The sequence below is a fragment of the Panthera leo genome, chromosome C1 (genome assembly GCF_018350215.1).
Source record: "Panthera leo isolate Ple1 chromosome C1, P.leo_Ple1_pat1.1, whole genome shotgun sequence".
NCBI lineage: Eukaryota > Metazoa > Chordata > Mammalia > Carnivora > Felidae > Panthera > Panthera leo.
The window spans coordinates 110,326,841-110,348,902 of NC_056686.1; the positions used below are offsets into that span (position 1 = coordinate 110,326,841).

The 22,062-nt window shown below is 38.7% G+C and overlaps 1 protein-coding gene across 7 annotated transcripts in view; it reads left to right on the plus strand.

Annotated features, from left to right (window-relative positions):
- WDR33 (WD repeat domain 33) overlaps positions 1 to 22,062 on the plus strand; it is a 107,867-nt gene that overhangs the window by 51,650 nt on the left and 34,155 nt on the right. Inside the window, exon 8 of one of the 7 annotated variants that reach the window (XM_042954081.1) lies at positions 3,314 to 4,041. The exons of the other annotated variants lie outside the window; for them this stretch is intronic. Coding sequence (XP_042810015.1) covers positions 3,314 to 3,363 — 50 coding nt within the window. The 3' untranslated portion in view covers positions 3,364 to 4,041. Of the gene's footprint in view, positions 1 to 3,313; positions 4,042 to 22,062 lie in introns of those variants that run through there. 7 annotated transcript variants of the gene reach the window in all.

Sequence of the window (22,062 nt, forward strand, 5' to 3'; positions counted from 1 at the left end):
CTCTTCAAGGACATCTTACTTAATCATCCAAATAATCATGTAAACCAATTTTACTTATGGACACTGATTTTCTTGGTGTTTCCTTATTTTGAGGAAGTTTATTTTAAGGCTTTTTTCCTTCTCTCCTGTAAGGACTGGATTATGGTAGGTTCTTCTATGTAAAGAATCATCTGAGAATGAGTGGGAAAAAGACTTAATAAGTCTTAACAAGACTTCCAAAGCATATTATTTGGAGAAATTAGTAGGGCTCTGAAATACCCATTTTGTTTGTTTATTTGTTTATTTATTTAAAAAATGTATATTTTGAGGGGGAGAGAGCGAGAGCAGGGGGAGGGGCAGAGAGAAGGAGAGAGAGAATTCCCACTGCACTGTTAGCATAGAGCCTGATGAGGGGCTCAAACCTGTGAACTGGGAGATCATGACCTGAGCTGAAATCGAGTTGGATGCTTAACCGACCGAGTCACTCAGGTGCCCCTGAAATATTGATTTTATATGGTACATTCACATTTTTACAGGAATTGTTTTCAGATTTTTATATTGGGCTTTATTCTTTCTATTTCTGTACTTAATTTCAAATGTTGCACATAATATGACAAAAAACTTGTTGAAAATAGATCTGTGGCTTTCTTGGGAAGCCAGAGTTGCATGCTGTTGCCACCAACAGTGTTTTAATTAAGAGTCTAGCAATTTCCAGACACTTTTATATAAAAGATTCTGGTTTCTTGACAGCAACAAATCACAATGATTAATAGTTTAGGCAGTTGAGGGGCACCTGGGTGGCTCAGTCATTTAAGCGTCTGACTTTGGCTCAGGTCATGATCTAGAGAGTTCGTGAGTTTGAGCCCTGCATGAGGCTCTGTGCTGACAGCTCAGAGCCTGGAGCCTGCTTCCGACTCTGTGTCTCCTTCTCTGCCTTCCCTGCTCGTGCTCTGTCTCTCTCAAAAATAAACATTAAAAAAAAAAATAATTTAGGCAGTCGATTCCCAGAAAGAATGTGCATCTTTGCATTAATTATTTTATAATTGCTTCAGCTATTTATTTATTTATTTGTTTGTTTGCTTGTTTATTTACTTCTGAGAGAGATAGAGGCAGAGTGTGAACAGGAGAGGGAGAGAGAGAGAGGGAGACACGGAATCCAGGCAGGCTCTAGGCTCTCAGCTGCCAGCACAGAGCCTGATGCAGGGCTTGAACTCATGAATGGTGAGATCGTGACCTGAGCCGAAGTTGGACACTCAACTAAGCCACCCAGGTGCCCCTGCTTCAGTTTATTTTGAGTGAGGCTGAAATTTCCATTTGGTGATGAATTAGTTACCTGGTTATATTGTTAGAGCTTCCCAGCTAATTAGATCTTTCATAGTTAAAAAAAATTTCTTTAGGGGTTCCTGGATGGCTTAGTTAAGCATCCAGCTCTTGGTTATAGTTTTAAATTATTATTCATATTTTGAGGTGGGGGGTGGGCAGAGAGAGGGTGAGAGAAATCCCAAGCAGGGTCTGTGCTGTCAGCGCAGAGCCCAACGCTGTGCTCAAGCTTATGACCTTTGAGATCATGACCTGAGCCGAAACGAAGAGTCACCCAGGTGCCCCTATCTTTGGTAGTTTTTTTTTTTTAATGTTTATTCATTTTTTGATAGAGACAGAGCATGAGTGGGGAGGGGCAGAGATAGAGGGAGACACAGAATCCCAAGCAGGCTCCAGGCTCTGAACTGACAGCACAGAGCCTGATGTGGGGCCGGAACTCACGGACCATGAGATCATGACCTGAGCTGAAGTCGGACGAGCCACCCAAGCTCCCCTCTTTGGTAGTTTTTAAAGTTAAAATTCAGAGCATTGCAAAGAGCTGATGAAATTAGATGAATAGGTAATATACTTTTGGCTTTTTCAGTTTTAGTGGGTAGATCCTTAAATGATTATGATACATTAAAAATAATTGTCAACGAGGGAGGTTAAGTACCAAAACAAATACTGTGTTTTTTATGTTTTTTGTTTTTAACTTAGACGAGAGAGTGAGCAAGTGGACGCAGGGGAGAGGGGCAAAGGGAGAGAGAGAATCTTAAGCAGGCTCTGTGCTCAATACAGCCCGACATGGGGCTCGATCCCACGACCCTGGGATCTTGACTTGAGCTGAAATCGAGAGCTCAACTGACTGAGGCACCCAGGCACCCCAATACTGTTGTTTTAATAGTTACTTTTTCCCTTTGTATTTTAATGATGTGTCAGAAAACCATTTTAAAGTTTGACTTATGTCCTATGTCTGGAATCTGTAAGAAGCACCTACAGTGCTATGGTCTCTTTAGTTATAGAGAGACCAGATTAAGAATTTCTGTTGAAATCAAGAAATGGTATTTCTAAGTCCTATCCCATCCACCCCCCCACCCCATTTATCATTTTTTATGGATTATTTCATAAACTAGTCTTAGTTTCTCCAACAAGCACTAATTACTTTTTCAAAGCCAATCTGCTGAATCCTCTGTTTTTTTCCCTTTGAAGGTATTTTGCTGTAACTCTCTTTGCTCTCAAAGAGCAAACTTTACCATTATTAGCATTCTTTTGGCATATCACATTTTACTTGGATGATTAGCCCAATGAATTATATCTGCTTCAATTTGCTGATATCTTTAAATACTGTATTGGTCCCTAGGGAATACCAGGAAGGCACAGCCACCACAGGGGGCCAGCAAGCAGACCTCCCAGTTTGGGCCAGGGAACGTTTAAGAGCTCACACAGCAGCCCTCTCATTTTTCTGTAGGAAAAAGTTTCCATCATTAAACCCATATATGATATATCCTCCCCACCCCCTGAATTCTAGATCTGTATATAATAAATCCAACCCGACTTTCAAACATAATGCTTTAAATATTTGAAAATGGCATTTAAGTCTCTCTTACCCAAGTTGAATACTTAATCCCTTTACTCTTTCTCGATTTCTGGACCGGCTGCCATTCTGAGCATCTCTAGTGCAGAATTAAGCTTCACCATTCTGAACACCCATTTTTGCTAAATGGGGGAAGGCAGGACACCATACAAATTCACACTAATCATCTAAAACCTGCACATTTTTTAAAGTTTATTTATTTTCGGGGAGAGAGAGGGAGCTGGGGAGTCCAAGCAGGCTCTGCACTATCAGCACAGAGCCTGAGCTGAGATCTAGAGTCAGCTACCCAGGTGCCTCTACATTTGTTCTTATGTAAACTCATAAGCCAGAATTGAGGTTGAAAACCTTAATACTGGGCCTTATATTTATCTTCAGTTAACATTTTATGTATTAAGGCATTAAATTTAACATCACAATATCTTCTTGAATCCTAACACCTAGAGAACTGCCAGCTTTGGATCACCTGTAAATTTGCAAAGCTGGCCATCTAGATTATTAAAAAAAGATGTTAAACGGGACAGAAGCCAAGTAAAGAACCTTGCAGCCCTCTCTGCAGACTTGCATCACAGGTAACAAAACATCTAGTGGAAACTAACGTTGGAAATGACCTTTCAGTCATGTGGCTATAAAGCCATGATCTTCTGCCATGATCCACAGACTAGTTCAAAAGATTGCCTATTATTTGACTATAATTTCGTTGACACTCCTTCAGTAATTCTGAAAAGAAAATTAAAAAAAGGATTGTTTTAGCATAACTTATTCCAAACCACTGGTTTTTGGTGGAGGCAGTAATACCCTATAATGAACACTTTATGTAAAATAGATTTTTCTTCTCAAGAGTGTGCACTGGTGGTGCCTTTATAAAAAGTTTTATGTGTAGTGGTCATTATCAGTGAAGATAAAGAATGTTTTCGGCACTCTAAAGATTCCTTCATGCCTTTTACTCCACCCAAGCCTTTTGTTAGGTAGGTTAGACCTTCAAACATATTTTCTTTAAATTACTTTCCCTTTTTTTCTACTGTTTTTCAAGGGGTTTTTTGGGGTCATATTGTGGTTTCTTTCTATCATCTCCCTTTCCTTTTTGTAGAGTTGTATTAATTTCCTTGATTTGCCTTTGTGTTCTTTCTTATATTTTTCAATTTGTTTACTTTGAGAGACAGTGCATGTGCACGGGGCAGGGGCAGAGATCAAGGTGGGTGAGAGAGAATCCCCAGCAGGCTCTGCACTGACAGTACACATGCAGGATTTGAACTTGTGAACCGTGAGATAACGACCTGAGCTGAGGTCAAGAGTTGGATGCTTAATTGACTGAGCCACCCAGGCAACCCTGTTGTTGTTGTTTGTTTGTTTGTTTTTTTGTTTTAATTTTTTAGCATTTATTTTTGAGAGAAAGAGACAGAGCACAAGTTGGGGGGTGCAGAGAGTGAGAATCTGAAGCAGGCTGCAGGCTCTGAGCTGTCTGCACAGAGCATGATGTGGGGCTTGAATCCACAAATGGTGAGATCATGACCTGAGCCAAAGTTGGACGCTCAACCGACTGAGGCACCCAGGTGCCCCTATTTTTTTTTTTTTTTTTTTTAATAAACATTAAGGGTTTATTTATTTATTTTTAATTTTAGTTTTTTTAGGTAAACTCTAGTCCCAAAGTGAGGCTCATACTCATGATCCCAAGATCAAGAGTCACATGCTGGATCACCTGAGCCAGCCAGGAGCCCTGCCTCTGTGTTCTTTTGAAAACAGTGTTTTATTATTTCTCTGATTAGCTTCATTTACTAGTTTCCTGATACTAAAAGCAACACAACAAAAGTTATTATATAAAGAGATAGTATTGTGTATTATCATCACAGGCTCTGGAACCTGGATGTTAGTCACAGTTTATTCCTTACCAGCCATGAGACATTGGGGCAAGTCACATTCCTGTATCTGTGTTTTCTTCTGTGTAATGGGGATTAATAGTAGTACTGACCTTCCTGAGTAGTGATGAGAATAAAATAGGTTAATTCATGAGAAGCATGTAGTGCCATAAAGAACGTTTGATCAATGTCAGTTATTACCTCATTTCCAAAACTAATTTCAGAGCCTGCTTCCATTTCTCTGCCTACTTAAGGATAAAAATGGTTATTTCAGAAGTATATTTTACGTTTCTCATGTAAATTTTTTCAGCCACTGCCATTAGTTATTGCAGTTGTAAAGGTTCCTGTTTACGAGTGGTCCATAAATAGGACCACTTCTTTAGTGTACGTTCTGCTGGGGTTAGCACTGTGGCCACTTGCTTAAATGTCACGATTTTCCGATGTTTTCAGGTATAAAAAAATTCCACACTCAGAATTGGCCTTTTTAAACAAGATCTCATATGGAAGCATTTAAAGATTCTATTTTATTTCACTATTTAAAAAAAATATTTATTTTTGAGAAAGAGTGTGAGCGGGGGGGGGGGGGGCAGGGGCAGAGAGAGGGAGACAATCCAAAGCAGGCTTCAGGCTCTGGGCTGATAGCTGATAGCTATTGACTGATAGCTCTGATAGCTATCAGCCCAGAGCCTAGCTGATAGCTATTGACTGATAGCTCTGATAGCTATCAGCCCAGAGCCTGATGCGGGGCTTGAACCCATGGACCGGACTGTGAGACCATGACCTGAGCTGGAGTCGGATGCCCAACTGACTGAGCCACCCAGGTGCCCCTAAAGATTCTATTTTAATTGTTAGATGAATCAAATATTTAATGATTGCCAACTCTGGTCAATAAAAATTCTCAAGGCATGGCCTCGTCCTTAAGCAGCATTTCCAACATTTCCCTAGTTCTTTCATTTCTTCAAATACATTTTGTGAATTGGGCAAGCACCATGGTGAATGTGAATGCTGAATACACTGAAAATCAAGTTGTCACAACTCATCACACCTCTACAGACTGGTCACTGGTGTCTAGACTGTTTCACTGGGACAGCATTTATTGTTCTCTGGGGGGAGGAACAGGTTTTTTCCTATTGACCAAATTTAATCACAGTAATTTCTGACTCCATTTAGTAATGAAGTTGGATGAGCTAGTGCTAACTGTGGTAGAATATCATTTCTGTTTATCCTCTTTGATGAGTAAGGTGGTCAGTGGTAAGTTAGGGGTCTTGGGGAAGCTAATTCTATGTATTTTCTGTCCTAGTAGACGGGACTTAAATACAGAAACCTAATGTCATTTTTTGGGGCCTTCTGATCAGCCTCTACCCCATCCCATCAGACTAGCTGGGATGTCACCTGTTCTACCCCAAAAGTCTTTGGTGGAGTTTGTTGGAGGGTGGGAGGCTAAATCCTTATCTCAGGTGTGGCAGATATTGGCCCTACTGATAAAGTGATTCTAAGAGCAAATAGAATGGTATTAAAGGAGATACGAGGCATTAAAGAACACTGTAAGTTTAGTAATTCCCAAACTTAAATTCTGCTTTTTTGAGGTCATACAATACAGTGCCCAGTTTTAATGTTATTTCTGTAGGCCCTGAATGTTAAATACTGTGGAAGTTTGGTTATTAATAGTTTACATGTTTCATCATTTTCTAGAAATTTATGGAAACTTTCATTTACATCTTTTAAAAGTGTATTGTTGCTTTACAGATTTATTGTTTTAATGTGTCGTGCAAGTGTAAATTACCAAGGATCTTCTTGGTAAAAATAAAATGCTTATTTAAACAAAAATTCGGGCTCACCCAACCTGGGTGACTCAGTTGGTTAAGTGTCTTGACTTTGGCTCAGGTCATGATGTCGCACTTCGAGAGTTGAGCTCCGCGTTGGGCTCTGTGCTGACAGCTCAGGGCCTGGAGCCTACTTCGGATTCTGTGTCTCTCTCTCTCTCTCTCCCCCTCCCCTGCTTATGCGCTCTCTCTCTCTTTCTCTCTCTCTTAAAAAAAAAAAAAAATTCTTCAAGTGATTTGCTAGGCATTTTATTTGGTTTATTAAGTTCTAGAAGAGAAATTATTAAGTCAATTACTGTAAAATACTTTAACTCTTTGAATGAACTGTTTGAAATTTAGGTTTTTTTTTAATATTTGGCCTTTTTTTTTTTTAAGGGAAAAAAAACACTGCTGCCCTCCCACACTGGGGAAATCAGGTGGTGACAGTTCTGATTTAAGAATTGGATATTAGATATTGATGCTTATGAAATGAAAGGTATTTGAAAGAGGAGAGTTTTAGTCCTGGAGGAGGCACACCAAGGTCTGTGATATCATAAAGGATAAAACTTGGCACTATTAGGATTACACTGTAAAGAGAGAGTAGTCAACAGTTTGGTGTCTTTTTTCATTGTTATTGTAGAATGACACTTGAATTAAATGTGCTAAAATTCACTGGGTCGTAATTCTCCTTTTCATAGAAAAATTGTAGAAGAGGTTTATAGAGGAGGCCGGGAGTTAGTGGAAAAGTCAGCCTTCTTATGGATTATCTCTAATACTCTAATACAAATACAGATGAAAGGATATAAACGTACTATAAAATGTAACTTAGAATATTTAGCCCATTATTCTCCAAAATACCTAATACCTCCTTCACCACATGGACTTGGAGACCACAAACTCTCTTTTCCTACTGTAAGTCACACAGGCATTACTTCATATAATACGTATTATCTTTGAACAAGCTTTTAAATAGTTTTTTAAAAATTGGTTCTCATTTTTATATTGAAATCATAGGGTTTTTTAATGTTTCTATTTTATTTTTGAGAGAGAGACACACACAGCAGGGGAAGGGCAGAGAGAGATGAAGACAGAATCTGAAGGGCTCCAGGCTCCAACATGGGGCTTGAACTCAAAGACTGCAAGATCATGACCTGAGCGGAAGTCGGACACCCAACCGACTGAGCCACCCAGGTGCTCTGAAATCATAGTTTTTGGTTTCTGTTTTTTTTTTTAAATATTTATCAGAGAGAGACAAAGTGCAAGCGGGGGAGGGGCAGAGAGGGAGAGGGAGACACAGAATCTGAAGCAGGCTCCAGGCTCTGAGCCGTCAGCACAGAGCCCAGTGCGGGGCTCAAACTCACGAACTGCAAGATCATGACCTAAGCCGAAGTTGGATGCTTCACTGACTGAGCCACCCAGGTGCCCCTTAAATCATAGTTTTGAACTACATAATGGCATCAGAAGATGAGTTTAAATCATTGCTCCTTCTACTTGTAACAAGGTTTTCATGATTCATAGAAAGTAAGTGGTAATGCCTATCTAACGGAAATCAGATTGTAATATATACAACACTTCATGTGCTACACAGATGAGAGGGTAGTGGTGATGAATGTATTTTTTTCTCTGAACCAAAATTCCCATACAGTGCAGGTTGCTAAGAAATGATGTGCCTTCGAAGACCGTGACTTTTATGTGATGATCCACACTTAGTCTTCCAAGTCCAGGAAGGACACAGTAGGCACTTGGGGAAGTGGGGTGTGTGTGTGTGTGTGTGTGTGTGTGTGTGTGTGTACACACACACACACAACCCATGTCCCCACCTCCTAGACATGAAAATCTTTCAGTTTTATCTAAAAGGTAGGTAGGTAATGGGAGCTTTATTTTCATAGGTTTGTAAAAATCTGATTATACAATTGACACTTAAAAGGTGTTTTCTGCCTTATCTTTGGGGCAGAGAAGGGTTTTTAAAAAAATTATTATTCCCCTCAGGTTCTTTAGGACTTCTAGTTTTTTAGTGTCTTCAGTAGATTTATTTGTGTTGTAAGGACTTGTTTTTTTTCTAAGTTGGTATTCTTGGTTTTTATACCTCTGTGTGGTGTGATTTATACTTACAAAAATAACATTTAGCTGCAAAGTGGGAGATTTTGCACATTGAGAAAGTCTTTCAGTGAAGAGCACATAGAAAAATTTTGCTTTCCTTTTCCTCTCACAGCCTGTTATCCAGATTTTCCAGTAGTTATGGTGAACACTATTTAAAGAAAAAGTTACCCTCTGCCACCTTTTCTTTTCCTTATACCTTTGGCTTTATTATTGTTGGGTATCTTACTGGAGTCCTTGTTTTAAAACACTTCTGCATCTGGGTATAGCCCAGATATGTGAGCATGTCCCCGATTGACATGGTTCCTGGCGAATGCCTGCTCATTCTTTTTTTTTTTTTAAACTTTTTAATGTTTATTTATTTTGAGAGAGACAGAGTGTGAGCAGGGGAGGGGCAGAGAGAGAATGAGACACAGAATCCAAAGCAGGCTCCAGACTCTGAGCTGTCAGAACAGAGCCTGACGTGGGGCTCGAACTCACAAACCACAAGATCATGACCTGAGCTGGAGTTGGACGCTTAACCAACTGAGCCACCCAGGCGCCCCTGCTCATTCTCCTAATGAACATTGCTAGCTGGCCTTTTCCTACATGCCTTAACAATTTTCAGTACGATTGTCATTAATGCTTTTTATTTTATCTGAACTTTCAACACATGTTAGCATGGTCTTGACATTAAAAGCAAAATGGAAGAAGTGTTATACCAAAGTTATCCAAAGCTGCCCTCTCTGTGAATTGTGAGATGTGTACTAGTAAGCCATATTTTGGAACCGTTTTGTAACCCTAGAACATGTAGTCTATTTTCATTCCACCATTAGTATTTACAGACGTCAATACCCTTCATTCAGAGACCTCCAGGAACACTTGTAATTGAGCAAGTTGGATTTATTACTCTCTGCAGCAAAGAATACAGACCATAGAGAACTATGGGGTGTCTCAGTGAGAGGGTGTTACAAAGATTGTATTGTAGGATCTGGGCTTTGGGTGATTTGGGGGAGGGAGGACTGTCACTCATTTAGCATAAGAGACATTTTATATTTTGTGGGTTGAACGGTGATCTTTTTTTGATCTGACTTCATTATGGTCTCAGAATGACAGAGATGTCTGGAGAGATCAGGAGAGCAAAATGGTAAATGTCAAATCAGTTTGTAATAACATTGCGGCTTAGCTGTGAGTATTAGATTATTTCTCAGGGGTCAGAGACTGCCTTTTTTTTTTTTTTTTTAAACTTAAAAGCATTTAAATCCAAACTGGCTTCTCATTCTGTAGAAACCAGCTTGGGGTGGGGGGAGGTCAGGATTCAGTAGCCGTGACATTGGGCACGTCATTGGAACAAGCTGCAGTGGTACCAATAGTTATGTTTTTATAAAACAAAACAGTTGGGAAGCACATCAGTTTTCAGCTGGCTAGAAGTGGTGGATAAAATACAAACATGTTCTTTTTAATAAAAGAAATGAGATGTGTGAGTTTTTCTGCATTAATCTCTCTGGGGGATCCCAGGGTTTACCCCACTAAATTTGGTATCCAGGGATTGGTTTGTAGTGCTTCAGGGGTGGTTTATTTCCATCTGGGAAGGGTCAGTCATTCATTTTCTATATTATCTATGTTAATATAAAGCAGTAAATACCAAAGGGATTTTAAAGATTTAAGAACTCTGTCAAATACGAGTAAAAATTATAATAATTGGGGTTCCTGGGTGGCTCAATTAGTTGAGTGTCTGACTTTTGATTTCGGCTCGGGTTGTGATCCCAGGGTTGTGGGATCAAGCCCCGTGTCGGGCTTTGTGCTGAGTGTGGATCATGCTTGGAATTTTCTTTATCTTTCTGTCTGTCCCTCTCCCCCCTCACACACACACACACACACACACACACACACTCTCTCTCTCTCTCTCTCTCTCTCTCTCTCTCTCCAAACAAACAAAAAATTATAATAATTGTAAAAATTCCTTATGAACTGTCAGATTGACTTAAGGTAAAAAAAGAAAAAAGGATCATGTTTTCATAGCTCCATTGTCCATCTTAGTCATGTTCATCAAAGAGCACGAAAGGGAAATTTATATCTATTCATTTATTCAAATAATTGCTGCTTACTAAGTGCCAGGCCCTGGGTATGGAAGAAGGGGTCAAATAGCCATTCCTGTCTTCATGAGCAATACTAGTGGTAGCTGATTTTTGCTTTACAGTCATCACTTTTAATAGTCTCTTAATTTCACATATATTCTAGACTAAGCACTGCATGATTTTATTACAGTATACAGAAGAATATATGTATGATTAATAAGGTAGTTTTATAGTTTTTGTAGCTTTAAAAGTAGTAATTTTTAAAAATCACATGTTTCTGGAGCATCGGCTCAGGCAGGTCCAGAGATACTTCTAAATTGGAGGTCTTGAGGACAAAATTTTGTGTCCTAGTAAACTGCAATATGTATCAGTTGCTTCTTTATATATCTTCATCTTGAATAACAAGTTGAGGGTATTCTCCTTAATACTGAAAAAAATAAAAACTGTGGTAAAAATAAAAATGAGTAAGTGTTAGAACTAGAAAAGTTAGGTTAGTAGTTAAGACTTAGCTGAGTAGCACGTTTGGGTGGTGTCACAAGAAGGGAGAATGCAAAGTGTGTAGTTCCATCAGGCAAGATACCTTCTAGGCAAACCAGTCTTCCTCCTGCAGTACTACTAGATCTGTTGTTGGTCTGTGGAATTTTCCTGTGGCAACAAAGAATATAATGTTCGGTCATTGAACTCTTCATAGCTTTATGATAGCTTTGCATATTCATGAGATTCTCAGAAACCTTTAAGAAAGTATTTAGATTGCAAAACTTTTTACACCTTGGTGCTTTTGGTAGAGCAGTAGTAGCATTAGAGTGTGGTTGCTTTGGACACGACTAAGAGTGATAATGTTTCAGACCTAAAGACCATTCCACGCAGAAAAATGTGTGTGTTTTAAGTTTTAAACACCCTAAAATGAACTATCATTTCGATTTTATTTGCCAACTACAGTACGCAATTTTGCATAGGGAAAGGGATCCTAGAGTTACCACAATTTTAAGATTAGCAGGGAACTATTACATAACCATTTTTATCAGTGTCTAAATTATGTGTTGATGCCAGGACATGTCTTCATATAATTTAGGCATGTAGGTTTGTGGTACATTCTCTTGGTTAAAGTTTCTGGATCAGGTTTTGTGTTTTGAAACTAAATCTGTCTGGGCAGCAACCCACTTTAATGATCCCCACAGAATTTACTCTTCTATGATTTATTACAACCAGTGGATTTACATTTATGTCTTTGTAAGTATCCATCTACCAGATGGATTGATGTAGAATAATAGTACAGTTTACTATGTCTTTTCCTAATTAATGATGACTGTAAGTCTATTTGTAGTATGTTATTTTTTTCCCTGTAAAATGGGAGGGGTAAATTTTATTTTATGTGTTGTTAACATTCAAAACTTAATGATAAGAGGGGAGCCTGCAGGCTCAGTCAGTAGAGCATGTGACTTTTGATCTTGGGGTCACGAATTTGAGTCCCATGCTGGGTGTAGAGATAACTTAAAAAATAAACGAATAAATAAAAGATACCCTCCAAATTAAAAAAATAACTTAATGGTAGGAGAACATAGTGTCATTGCTGTTTACAATGCTTAAGTGATAAGGAAAAAGGAACTTAAAATTATCGAGCCTCTTCTCCAGCTGCACCAGAATTCTAGGTACAGTATAGTTTTTCCCTGGGGGCAGTCATAAGTCATCTGAGAGTCCGTAGTTCTGGCTTTGAGTCCCAGCTCTGCCACTGGGCAAGTCCACCTGAGTTTGTGTTTCCTCCTCTGTCACATAGGGCTAATGATACCTACCTCACAGGGTGGTTGTGAGGGTCGGAGAAGCACACAGAAGATCCCCTTCTCACGTGGCAGGCATGCAGTAAATGTGTGTTGCTTACATCACTTATGTGCAAAGAAAGATGGTGTAAAGAAAGTCACATATTTCAGTGAATTTGATTTAAGAGGATTTTGGAGCTCATTAGGAAAGGCATTATGAAGGATTTATTTAAAAGGATATGACTAGATCAAGATTTGGGATTTGGGATGGGATATTATATGTGGTTATCCTATTTTCAGTAAGGGTTCTTAGGATTAGAAGTGTCATCAATCAAATTAATTGTATTGTAAGCCACATTTAAATAAATAACATTGAAATGGAACTATGACTTATTTTTTAAAATTGTATTTATGCAAGTCCTCATACTTTACTTCCAACTGTTACCTCAGAACCACCGTATTCCCTTAAGGCGGTAGTGCACCCCCATTATTCCCCAGGCACTGTCCCCCAGATTCTGTTCTTTTCCTTTGGTCTGTTTGCTTTTTGAACAGATAATGATTGGAGTCTTCCTGATAACTCCTAGCTTTTTTCTTTTTGAGTTCTAGTTAGGTCAGTTGATAGTTGGTGAGCATAAGATATACTGAGTTGTCTTACAGATTTATAGCAGAATTTTCTTTTCATTGCTACTTAAAAAAAAAAAAAATTTTTTTTGAGAGAGAGGGCGTGAGCAGGAGAGGGGCAGAGAGAAAGGGAGACAGAGGATCTAAAGTGGGCTCTGCGCTGAGAGCGGAGAGCCCGATGCAGGGCTCCAGCTCACAAACTGTGAAATCATGACCTGAGCTGAAGTCAGATATATAACTGACTGAGCCACCCAGGTGCCCCTTTTCCATTGCTACTTTTTACTAGGTTTATAGTATCCTGAAATAAATATAAGGGCCAAAAGCATGATACGTTTTTGTTGTGTGAGTTGTTTATTTGGGCATTTTTAATAGACATTGAAAAAAAATTTTTTTTCTAATTTTTTTTTTATTTTTGAGACAGAGACAGAGCATGAGCGGAGGAGGGTAGAGAGAGAGAGGGAGACACAGAATCCAAAGCAGGCCCCAGGCTCTGAGCTGTCCGCACAGAGCCCGACACGGGGCTCAAACCCATGAGCCCTGAGATATGACCTGAGCCGACATCGGATGCTCAACCGACTGAGCCACCCAGGCGCCCCTTTAATAGACATTTTAAGTTTAGATCAGAATCCAATACTCCATCGTTAGAGATATTTATATAACTAGCACTGTGGTCCCTTTGTAAGTCCACATATATTCTATTATCCGTCAGTCTTGATTTTCTCCTCTTACTGTTGCCTTCTCTAAAAATGAGTAATGAAAGAAAAATGATACTTCAAGCACAGTGAAGGTTGTGTAGCCTTCATTCTGTCATATTACTTTGATTTTGTTGTTCACTGTGATGACTGAAGACGGGAATTAAAGAACAGAAACTGAGAACTTCGTGGTCCCACATACCCCAGCATCACACTATTCCCACAGAGTACAGACAGGCAGTGTTGCTGCAGATACTCAGCTGACCAGCGCTCTCTGGGCAACATGACACAACTCAGTGACTGTGTGCAGTCGACTGGCAAAGAAATGTGTAAACTGGTCACACAAATGTGCATGTGTGTTCTTCAGAATACAACCATGAGACTGAAGCCCACTGTCCATTTGTTCCCACTAGTTAAAATGGATTTACTTTGCTCTTTCCACACCTTGTACTGTCACCAGGAAGATGACAGATGAGTATGAAAGCAGACTGCATAACAGTTTTTGGCTTATGTGGGGATATCACTTGTAACTTTGGCTTTATTAGCAATGCCATGCCGCAGCCAACCAAGCCGAAGACTAAATGCAACATTAAGATGCATTGTTTTCATCAGTCATGCATGGCAGCAAGTATTTTCTGTGTATTGCACGGAAGTAAGATTCGGAGAGTATTGTAAGGTTTGGATTCACACATCCCCACCATGTGCCAGATGGAAGGCTGAGATCTGTGGTGCAACAGTGTTGGGGGAGTGGAGGGGTGGAAAGGTAAGGAAAGAACTGGGTGGGATTAATGTGGAAGTTATCTTCTTGAGGTTTTCTGCCTTTACAAAGGTAATAAACATTCATAAAAAGTTCACACAATTAGAAGTGAAAAGTCTGTCTCTCCCCTTTTTCAGTCTCATGTCCAGAGTTCATCACTATTCTGTTAATAGTTTGGTGTGTATGTTTCCACAGTTCTTATGCATATACAAAAAGGTATACATTAAAAAAACTACGTGAAAAGGGATTATACCACATATATATTCTTCTGCTGTTTGCTTTTCTCCCAATACAATATATCACGGTCATGTTTCCGTGTCATTACTACCTCAGTCTTTTTAGGTAACTATAACATTCCATAGCATGTATCTACCATAACTTACATAACCATTCTCATCGATAGACGTTTAGGATTTGCAAGAGGTTTAGAGTTGTACACTAAGCTTTCTTGTACCTTTTTATTTGTTCCCACTCATGTAAGTTTTCCTTTAGGATAGACAGCTAACCGTGAACCTGATGGATCAAAGACTATGAACATTTAAGCTTTTGGGAGATACTTCTTAGTTGTCCTCACAGTCCTGGAGTCCTTAATGATAAAGTTTAAGAATGTTGTTGTGGTCTAGCCAAAAACTAAAAATGACAGGGTTAACATTTTAAGATTTTCCCACCATTTAAGAATGCAATCTTATTTTTAAAAATTACAGTCTGCTCACATGGTAAAGTCTTTTCTCCAGCATCATAGCAGGATGGAATTTGAAACATAAAAATCTGCCAATCCATTACAACTCCCCAGAGATAAAAATTTTAAACCAATTTGTTTTTATTCCTGTGGTTACCATCAGAATTTAAAATAATATATTTCCTGGTATATGGTATATCTGTCTGATATGGTGTCTCTTTACTTCCTGTCATGAAAGATGAAGAGTTTCATGTACTTACACCACCAACTGCCTTCTGCCTCCTGGGTTTTATCATTACAAATTATAGTTGTTTTGGTGGTTTCTGATAGCTTTCGATGTGCTTATTATTAGTTCATTAGTTTTTCAGGCCACCAACTTTAAGCAGCCTCCTTTGACTCACTCACCTTATGTTACATGAGGAAACACATGCCCCTCGGTGTCTTTCTACTTTCTCTCCTCCCTTTACTTTTAGACACTGCCAAGGATTTTAGTTTGCGTTAGTTTTTCTTGCAATTTCTAACTACTTCCTCGTTTTTTTGTTTGTAAGGTCACCAAAAGCATTTAAAAATTCTTTTAGTTTTGCAGTGACAGTACATGAATTTTGGTTTGTTTATTTGTTTGTTTTAGTGCAAAAAAAAGTGATTTTATTAAAGCATGGGGACAGGACCTGGAGGCAGAAAGCTGCCTGTTTTTATTTTTGAAGACACTCTTTAGCCGGCTCTCTGACTTCCTGCTTTGATTTGAACTGTCTTCTGTGCCAGTGACTGTAGTCATACTGGGATTTCTTTGGCTTCCTTTGTTAAGTCCACTCATTTTTTCTCAGTTTAATTGACAATACATCAGAAAAAAAATTTTTTTTTTCCAGAGACAGTGTTTGGGAGATAAATTTCAAAATTCTTAGTGCCTGGAGAGGTGTATAATTTGCCATCATATTTGACTCATAGTTTGGGTTGTGAATTCTTGCTTCTAGAATACACCTCAGAATTTTGAAGGCCTCTATTATCTATCAATTTCAGATGTTATTCTGATTCTCATTATTATGCATATAACCTAGATTTCCTTTCTGAATGTTCTTGAAATGATTGCTCTTTCTCTGTCAACTTCTTTTCTTACTGTACCCACACTAAGGTGTAAGTATTTTATTTTTTATTTATTTATTTTTTTAGAAAGCTTGAATGGTAGAAGGGGAGAGAGACTCTTAAGCAGGCTTCACACTCAGCATGGAGTCCACTGTGGGGCTTTTACTCATGATCCTGAGATCATTATCTGAGCCAGAATCAAGAGATGGATGCTTAACTGACTGAGCCACTCAGGCTCCCCATATATTTTATTTTATTTAAAAATTTTAAAAAGTGTTTATTTTTAAGAGAGAGAGAGAGAGGAAAGAGAGAGCACGCAGAAGAGGGACAGAGAGAGAGGGAGAGAGAGGGAGAGGGGGGCGGTGGGGGATAGAGAGAATCTCAAGCAGGCTCCAAGCTGTCAGCTCAAAGCCCAACTTGGGACTTGAACTCAATGCACTGTGAGGTCATGACTTGAGCCAAAATCAAGAGTTGGTCGTTTAACCGACTGAGCCACTTAGGTGCCCCAGCCCCTAGCATTTTAAACTTTTATCTTTTTTGGCTCACTTTAATCTACACTTTCAAATCTTTCTTTCAAAGAGTTTTTCTTCTTTCTTTATCATTTTCTGTTATCTCTTGTAGAACTTTTAATATATTAATGTTGGGCCTCTTGGAGCTATCTGCCTTGTATTAACTGTTCCTTTCATATTTTGTTTCTCTCCTTTCCTCTTAAGAATTGGGAGATTTCTTCTGTTTTTATCTTCCAGAATACTGTCTTTAGTCATGCCCAGTCTGTTCTGTAGCCCTTCTGATGAAATTTTAATTTTACCACTGTGTGTAATTTCCAAGATCTCCTAGTGGTTCCCTGGTATTTTTGTTTTTCATAGTGACCTGCTTTTTTTGTTTGTTTTAAATGAATATACCCCTTTAAGTTTTTAGCATAGTAATCAGCTTATTTGGTTTGGTTTGCCTTGGTCTTGTTCCTGTTTGTTTTCCCTGGGGTAACTTAATCTTTCTTTTTTCCTGGTCTTTCTCTTTCTTCCTGTTTGACTTTTCTCAGATGTTCAGTGATCCTTGGTTGGTTAAATATTTGAATGAAGATTTGTATTGGTTAGCATAAGTAGCTGTCTTTCATTTCTTTTACCATTAAATAAGTCCACTTACCCCAGAGTCTCCTCCCCTGGATGCCAGCCCTCACTGTTGACTGTGTGTGCATGGTGGGGGTGGGGGTGGTGATGGTGGGAAGGACAGGTGTGGAGTGAGCAGCGTCTGCCACAAGCCACGGTTAAGTGGATTGTGTTACGAGGTGAAATGCTTGGTTGACTTCACTCTCAGATAGAATGCCTCTTCTCCTTTCTCCCTCCTCCCCACCCTCCTTCCCTCTCTTGTCTCCTCTTTCCCCATTCACTCTTCCTCTTCCTTCCCTTCTGTCCTTGCTTCGGGGTCATAGTGCAGCATTGCCTCCAGCTATGTGCTGCTTTCTCCTCCAGTCTTAAATCCTGTTCTTGGGTTTCTCCCAAGACTTAACTTCTGCTTTGTTTAGAAAGCTGTTGTCTGACTTTAACTGAAGGTGGCTGTTCTGTATAAATGAGAGGTCAGCAGGGGCCTGGACAAGTCACTTTATGGAAGCTTCTGTAATTATCCTCACTACAACATCACAGCCTTTGTCATTGAACTGTCTTGGAGCCTAGAGTCTTTTATTGTTTATTTTTTAGTAATCTCTACACCCAGTGTGGGGCTTCAACTCACGACTCCGAGATCAAGAGTCACATGCTCTTCCAGCTGAGACAGCCAGGTGCCCCCAAGTGTCTTAAAGGCCTCTAACAGTCTGCTGTGTATTTAGGGTTTCGTTTGTTTCTGCTCTGGTTTATTCTTCAGTAATAAGCCCACTTATTTTTTGAGAATGCTCACACTTGGCTTGAAGTTTTTTGAAATTTTAATAAAATTAGTGGTCTTGGGAAATAAGTGCCTCCACTGTAAACCTTTGAAAGTAAAGGAGGGGCTTGTATACACCATTTCATTTAGTACTAAAATCATGATTTATTTTAAGACATAATTTCTTTTTCACGTCAGTGACCTTTAGAAATAAAATAAATAGAAATAAAGCAATTTCCATTACTTCCCTCCTGGCATTTTTCCTACTTACATCATTTCTCTATATCTTAAAAAATAGTATGTATTGAAATTTTTAATCATGTATTTGAAGCTTAAGATAATACATGGCAGTGGGGGATTTAGAGGTAAGTGATCGAGTAAAATGACTGAAAGACACTTGAGTTAAACCTGGTATTTTTCCTATAGGTTTCTTTCTCCCTAGAAAGGAGTTAATATTCTTTAAAAAAGAGAAACTGCAGAGAATCGTCAAACATCTACTCCATACATATAAAAGTAAGTCTCTGTGTTGGAGACTGCATTATCTTAGTCTAGTGGAATCCATAGTTATAGCAAAAGTATTATCTGTCTTTCTTAGTTACTTAAAACATTGTCAAAGTCATTCAGGCAATGACGGCCCCCATTATCGATTTTCCAGTTCTGAGAGAGACACGGCATGAGATCAAGTCTAAAACTTGGTTTGGATGTTGGTCATTGGAACTCAATGTTCTTTTCTCAGAGGTCATTTGAAAACTGAAATTTAGCAAAATCTTAAGTCTTACTTTGTGGAAGTAGTTTTAAATCGAGCCATTTTCTGCTTTCCTGTATTCTGTTCATAGTAGGAAGAGCTCTTGCTGGATAACTGACTCTGGAAATATCTGTCCTCATGGTGGAATTTTTCAGGGCAGAGATTGAATCAAAATAAGAGCATTTGTTGACTGTTCAAAATGTGTGCCAGGCATGATGATAAGTTATATAGCTCTCATTTAATTCCTGAAACAACCCAATAATTGAGTATTAACACTTAAAAATATTAAGGCTTAGCAAGGGTTAAGTAAATTACATAAGGCTGTAACTGGTGACATCTGATGTTTGAACAGGTCAGGTTTACTGCAGGTTTTTAAAAAAAATGTTTATTTATTTTAAGAGAGGGACAGAGAGAGAGAGAGAGAGAGAGAGAGTGGTAATTCTAGGCAGGCTCTGTGCTGTCAGTGCAGAGGTAGGGCTCGATCCCACGAACTGGGAGATCATGACCTGAGCCAAAATCAAGAGTCGGATGCTCAACTGACTGAGCCACCCAGGTGCCCCTACTCCATATTTTTTACCAGTAACTGCTGTATAATGTATGAGCACTAAACAATGTACCAATATGAATTAAAGTATATTTAATATATCCTTTCTTTGCTTTCAAATAATACTGTTTTGGCACTGTACCTGTGCTTCTACTGGACAAAGCTAATTTCATCTTTTCTTCCTATGGAGGGAAGTCTAGTAGACTATGTGGAAATGAGAATTTTTGTGATTCTGTCTTGATGCTGCTCAGAGAGGAGGGCAGAATTAACCATTGATCTCTTTTCCCTAAGAAAACAATTTTGATTTTTAATACAATGTGCATGGATGTATTTTTTGCTCTCTCAGCTTTTCATTATTCATTCAGTAAAATACAAGAAGATGGCAGATTTTAATCACCTCAAGGAAATGCTGGTATTCTTTATAATATATTAAGTTTAACTTAAAGCGGTTTGGATTTTCACATTTCCTACTAAGTATTTATTACTTGGTTTCCACATTTCTAGAATGGTAAATATTTTTTTCTTTCTGAGATCTGTGGGAGAAATTTAAAAAAATTATTGTATGTCTTCATTTCATGTTTACCTTTATAAAGAGGCATTGACTGGGTAGTGAATTCTAGATTCAGAGTCTCCCTCCAGCCCCGCACCCCCAACTTTAGCACTGTCAAGATCTTGTTCCAGTCTTCTTGGAGCTAGTGTTTTGATGAGAAGTTTTACTCTGTCTTTAAAAACAAAATTTTTTAATGTTTATTTATTTTGAGAGAGAGGAGGGGCAGAGAGAGATGAGAGATGAGAGAGAAACTCAAGCAGGTTCTGCACTGTTAGTGCAGAGCGTGATGCAGGGCTCAATCCCGTGAACCATGAGATCATGACTTAGGAGAAAATTTTATGGTACTTTGTAGAATGTCCCTCAATTGGGATTTATCTGATGTTTTTCTCATGATTGGTTGTGGTTTTATGGGATTTGAGGGGGAACATCACAGAGGTCAAGTGCCCTTTTCATTACCTCAGAGCAAGGATGTACACTAACAACATGACCTGATGACCTTGATCACGAGGTTGAGGCAGTGTTTGTCAGAATTGTCCAGTGTAAGGCTACTCTTTCTCTGCCTTCCCCTGCTGTGCTCTTTGGAAGGCAGAGTCATGAAGCACAGCCCACAGTTAAGGTGTGGGAAGTTCCATTTCATGTCCTTGAGGGTGCAGTAACTACATAAGTTATTTGGAATTTTCATGCACAAGAGATTCAACTCTTCTCCCCACTCTTATTTGTTTATTCAGTTATTTAGGTCATTGTGGACTCATATTTATTTGATTGTTTATACTATGATGGAAGCTAAGTAATATCACCAGCTCCCAGCTGAGGTTTTGTTTTCTTATTTCTGCTTTGAAACAGAAAGGGAGATAATTAAGAGCCAATTGGAGTGTTGATGCCATCTCGGATTACGTATTTATAGAAAAAGTTCTTAGTAATAATAGCTTGAAATTACAGTCTGCTGGGAATCATGTGGTAGACACCTGCCTCCAGCAGTTACTTAGGGGTTTGTGTAACCTTGTTCTGATACAGGTAAATTTCTTTTAAGTTTACCATTGTTACCTTCCTTAGTGGTAGATGAAAAGGGTTTATAGGGAGCCAAAAATGTGCAAATATACACAAGTAGATACTGGCAAAACTCAAGAGATTCACAGTACAGTTGATGTTGGGCATAACTATGATTATCATGGGGTTAATTAATTACTTCTAGTTTGGTCAGGATTCCTTATTGCTTTTGTGTATGTAAACCTCCAACTTTAAAAAACAGTGACCTTAATCTGGCCAATTGAGGGTGATGAATCAGTTTACTTTTTAAATCTTTTTTTCAGAAGGAAAGCTTTCCCCAAAAATGCCTTAAAGTATAATTTAAAATTACTCTTGTTTTCCTTTTGTGATTCTGCCTTTTCTTCTTTATTAGGGGTTTCAGGCATGGCTTCTTTTCACTTTTGGCCAAGGTGTCTTGTCTACTAGTGGTCGTGACTCTGTTGTTAATGTGGTACACCATAGGTGCTACTCTTTCTGGGAGTCTTGGGAGTCTTGGTATTGCCAGGCCTTCCCATTATTCTTTCCAAGATTTTTTTTTTTTTTTTTTTTTTTTGGTTTTTATACTTTCTTTTCTAGTTTTTCAAGTGGTGACTATATGCTTCTTTTCGTGATTCTTTAAGACTATTACATCATCTGTATATTAATACTGAATTATGAATGTGTGCAGAAATGTTTGCTAGAGAACTTCTGATCTTACACACACACAAACACACACACACACACACACACACACACACACACACACACACCAGTGCACACTTTCTTATAAAGGACTTTGTAGCTGGTTTCTGCCATGTGTATGGGACACCAGGTAGCTCCCATCTCAGACTAATGGCTCCTGTGCTTTGTGATACTGGTTGTTAATATTTGGGACAGTAAAATAGCAATGAGATTGAAAGAATATTTGGTTGCATTCTTTCCCTTTAGGCTTCTTTGATGAATATTGTCCAAAATAGCCTTGTAATTTTATTTTTTTTGAATATTTTAAAAGAAGAAAAACCAACAAAGAGTTTGCAGGTTGGCAGAAAACAAGATGCAATGTTCCTGCTTTTTGAACTGAAGAATATAGAGTGTTGATA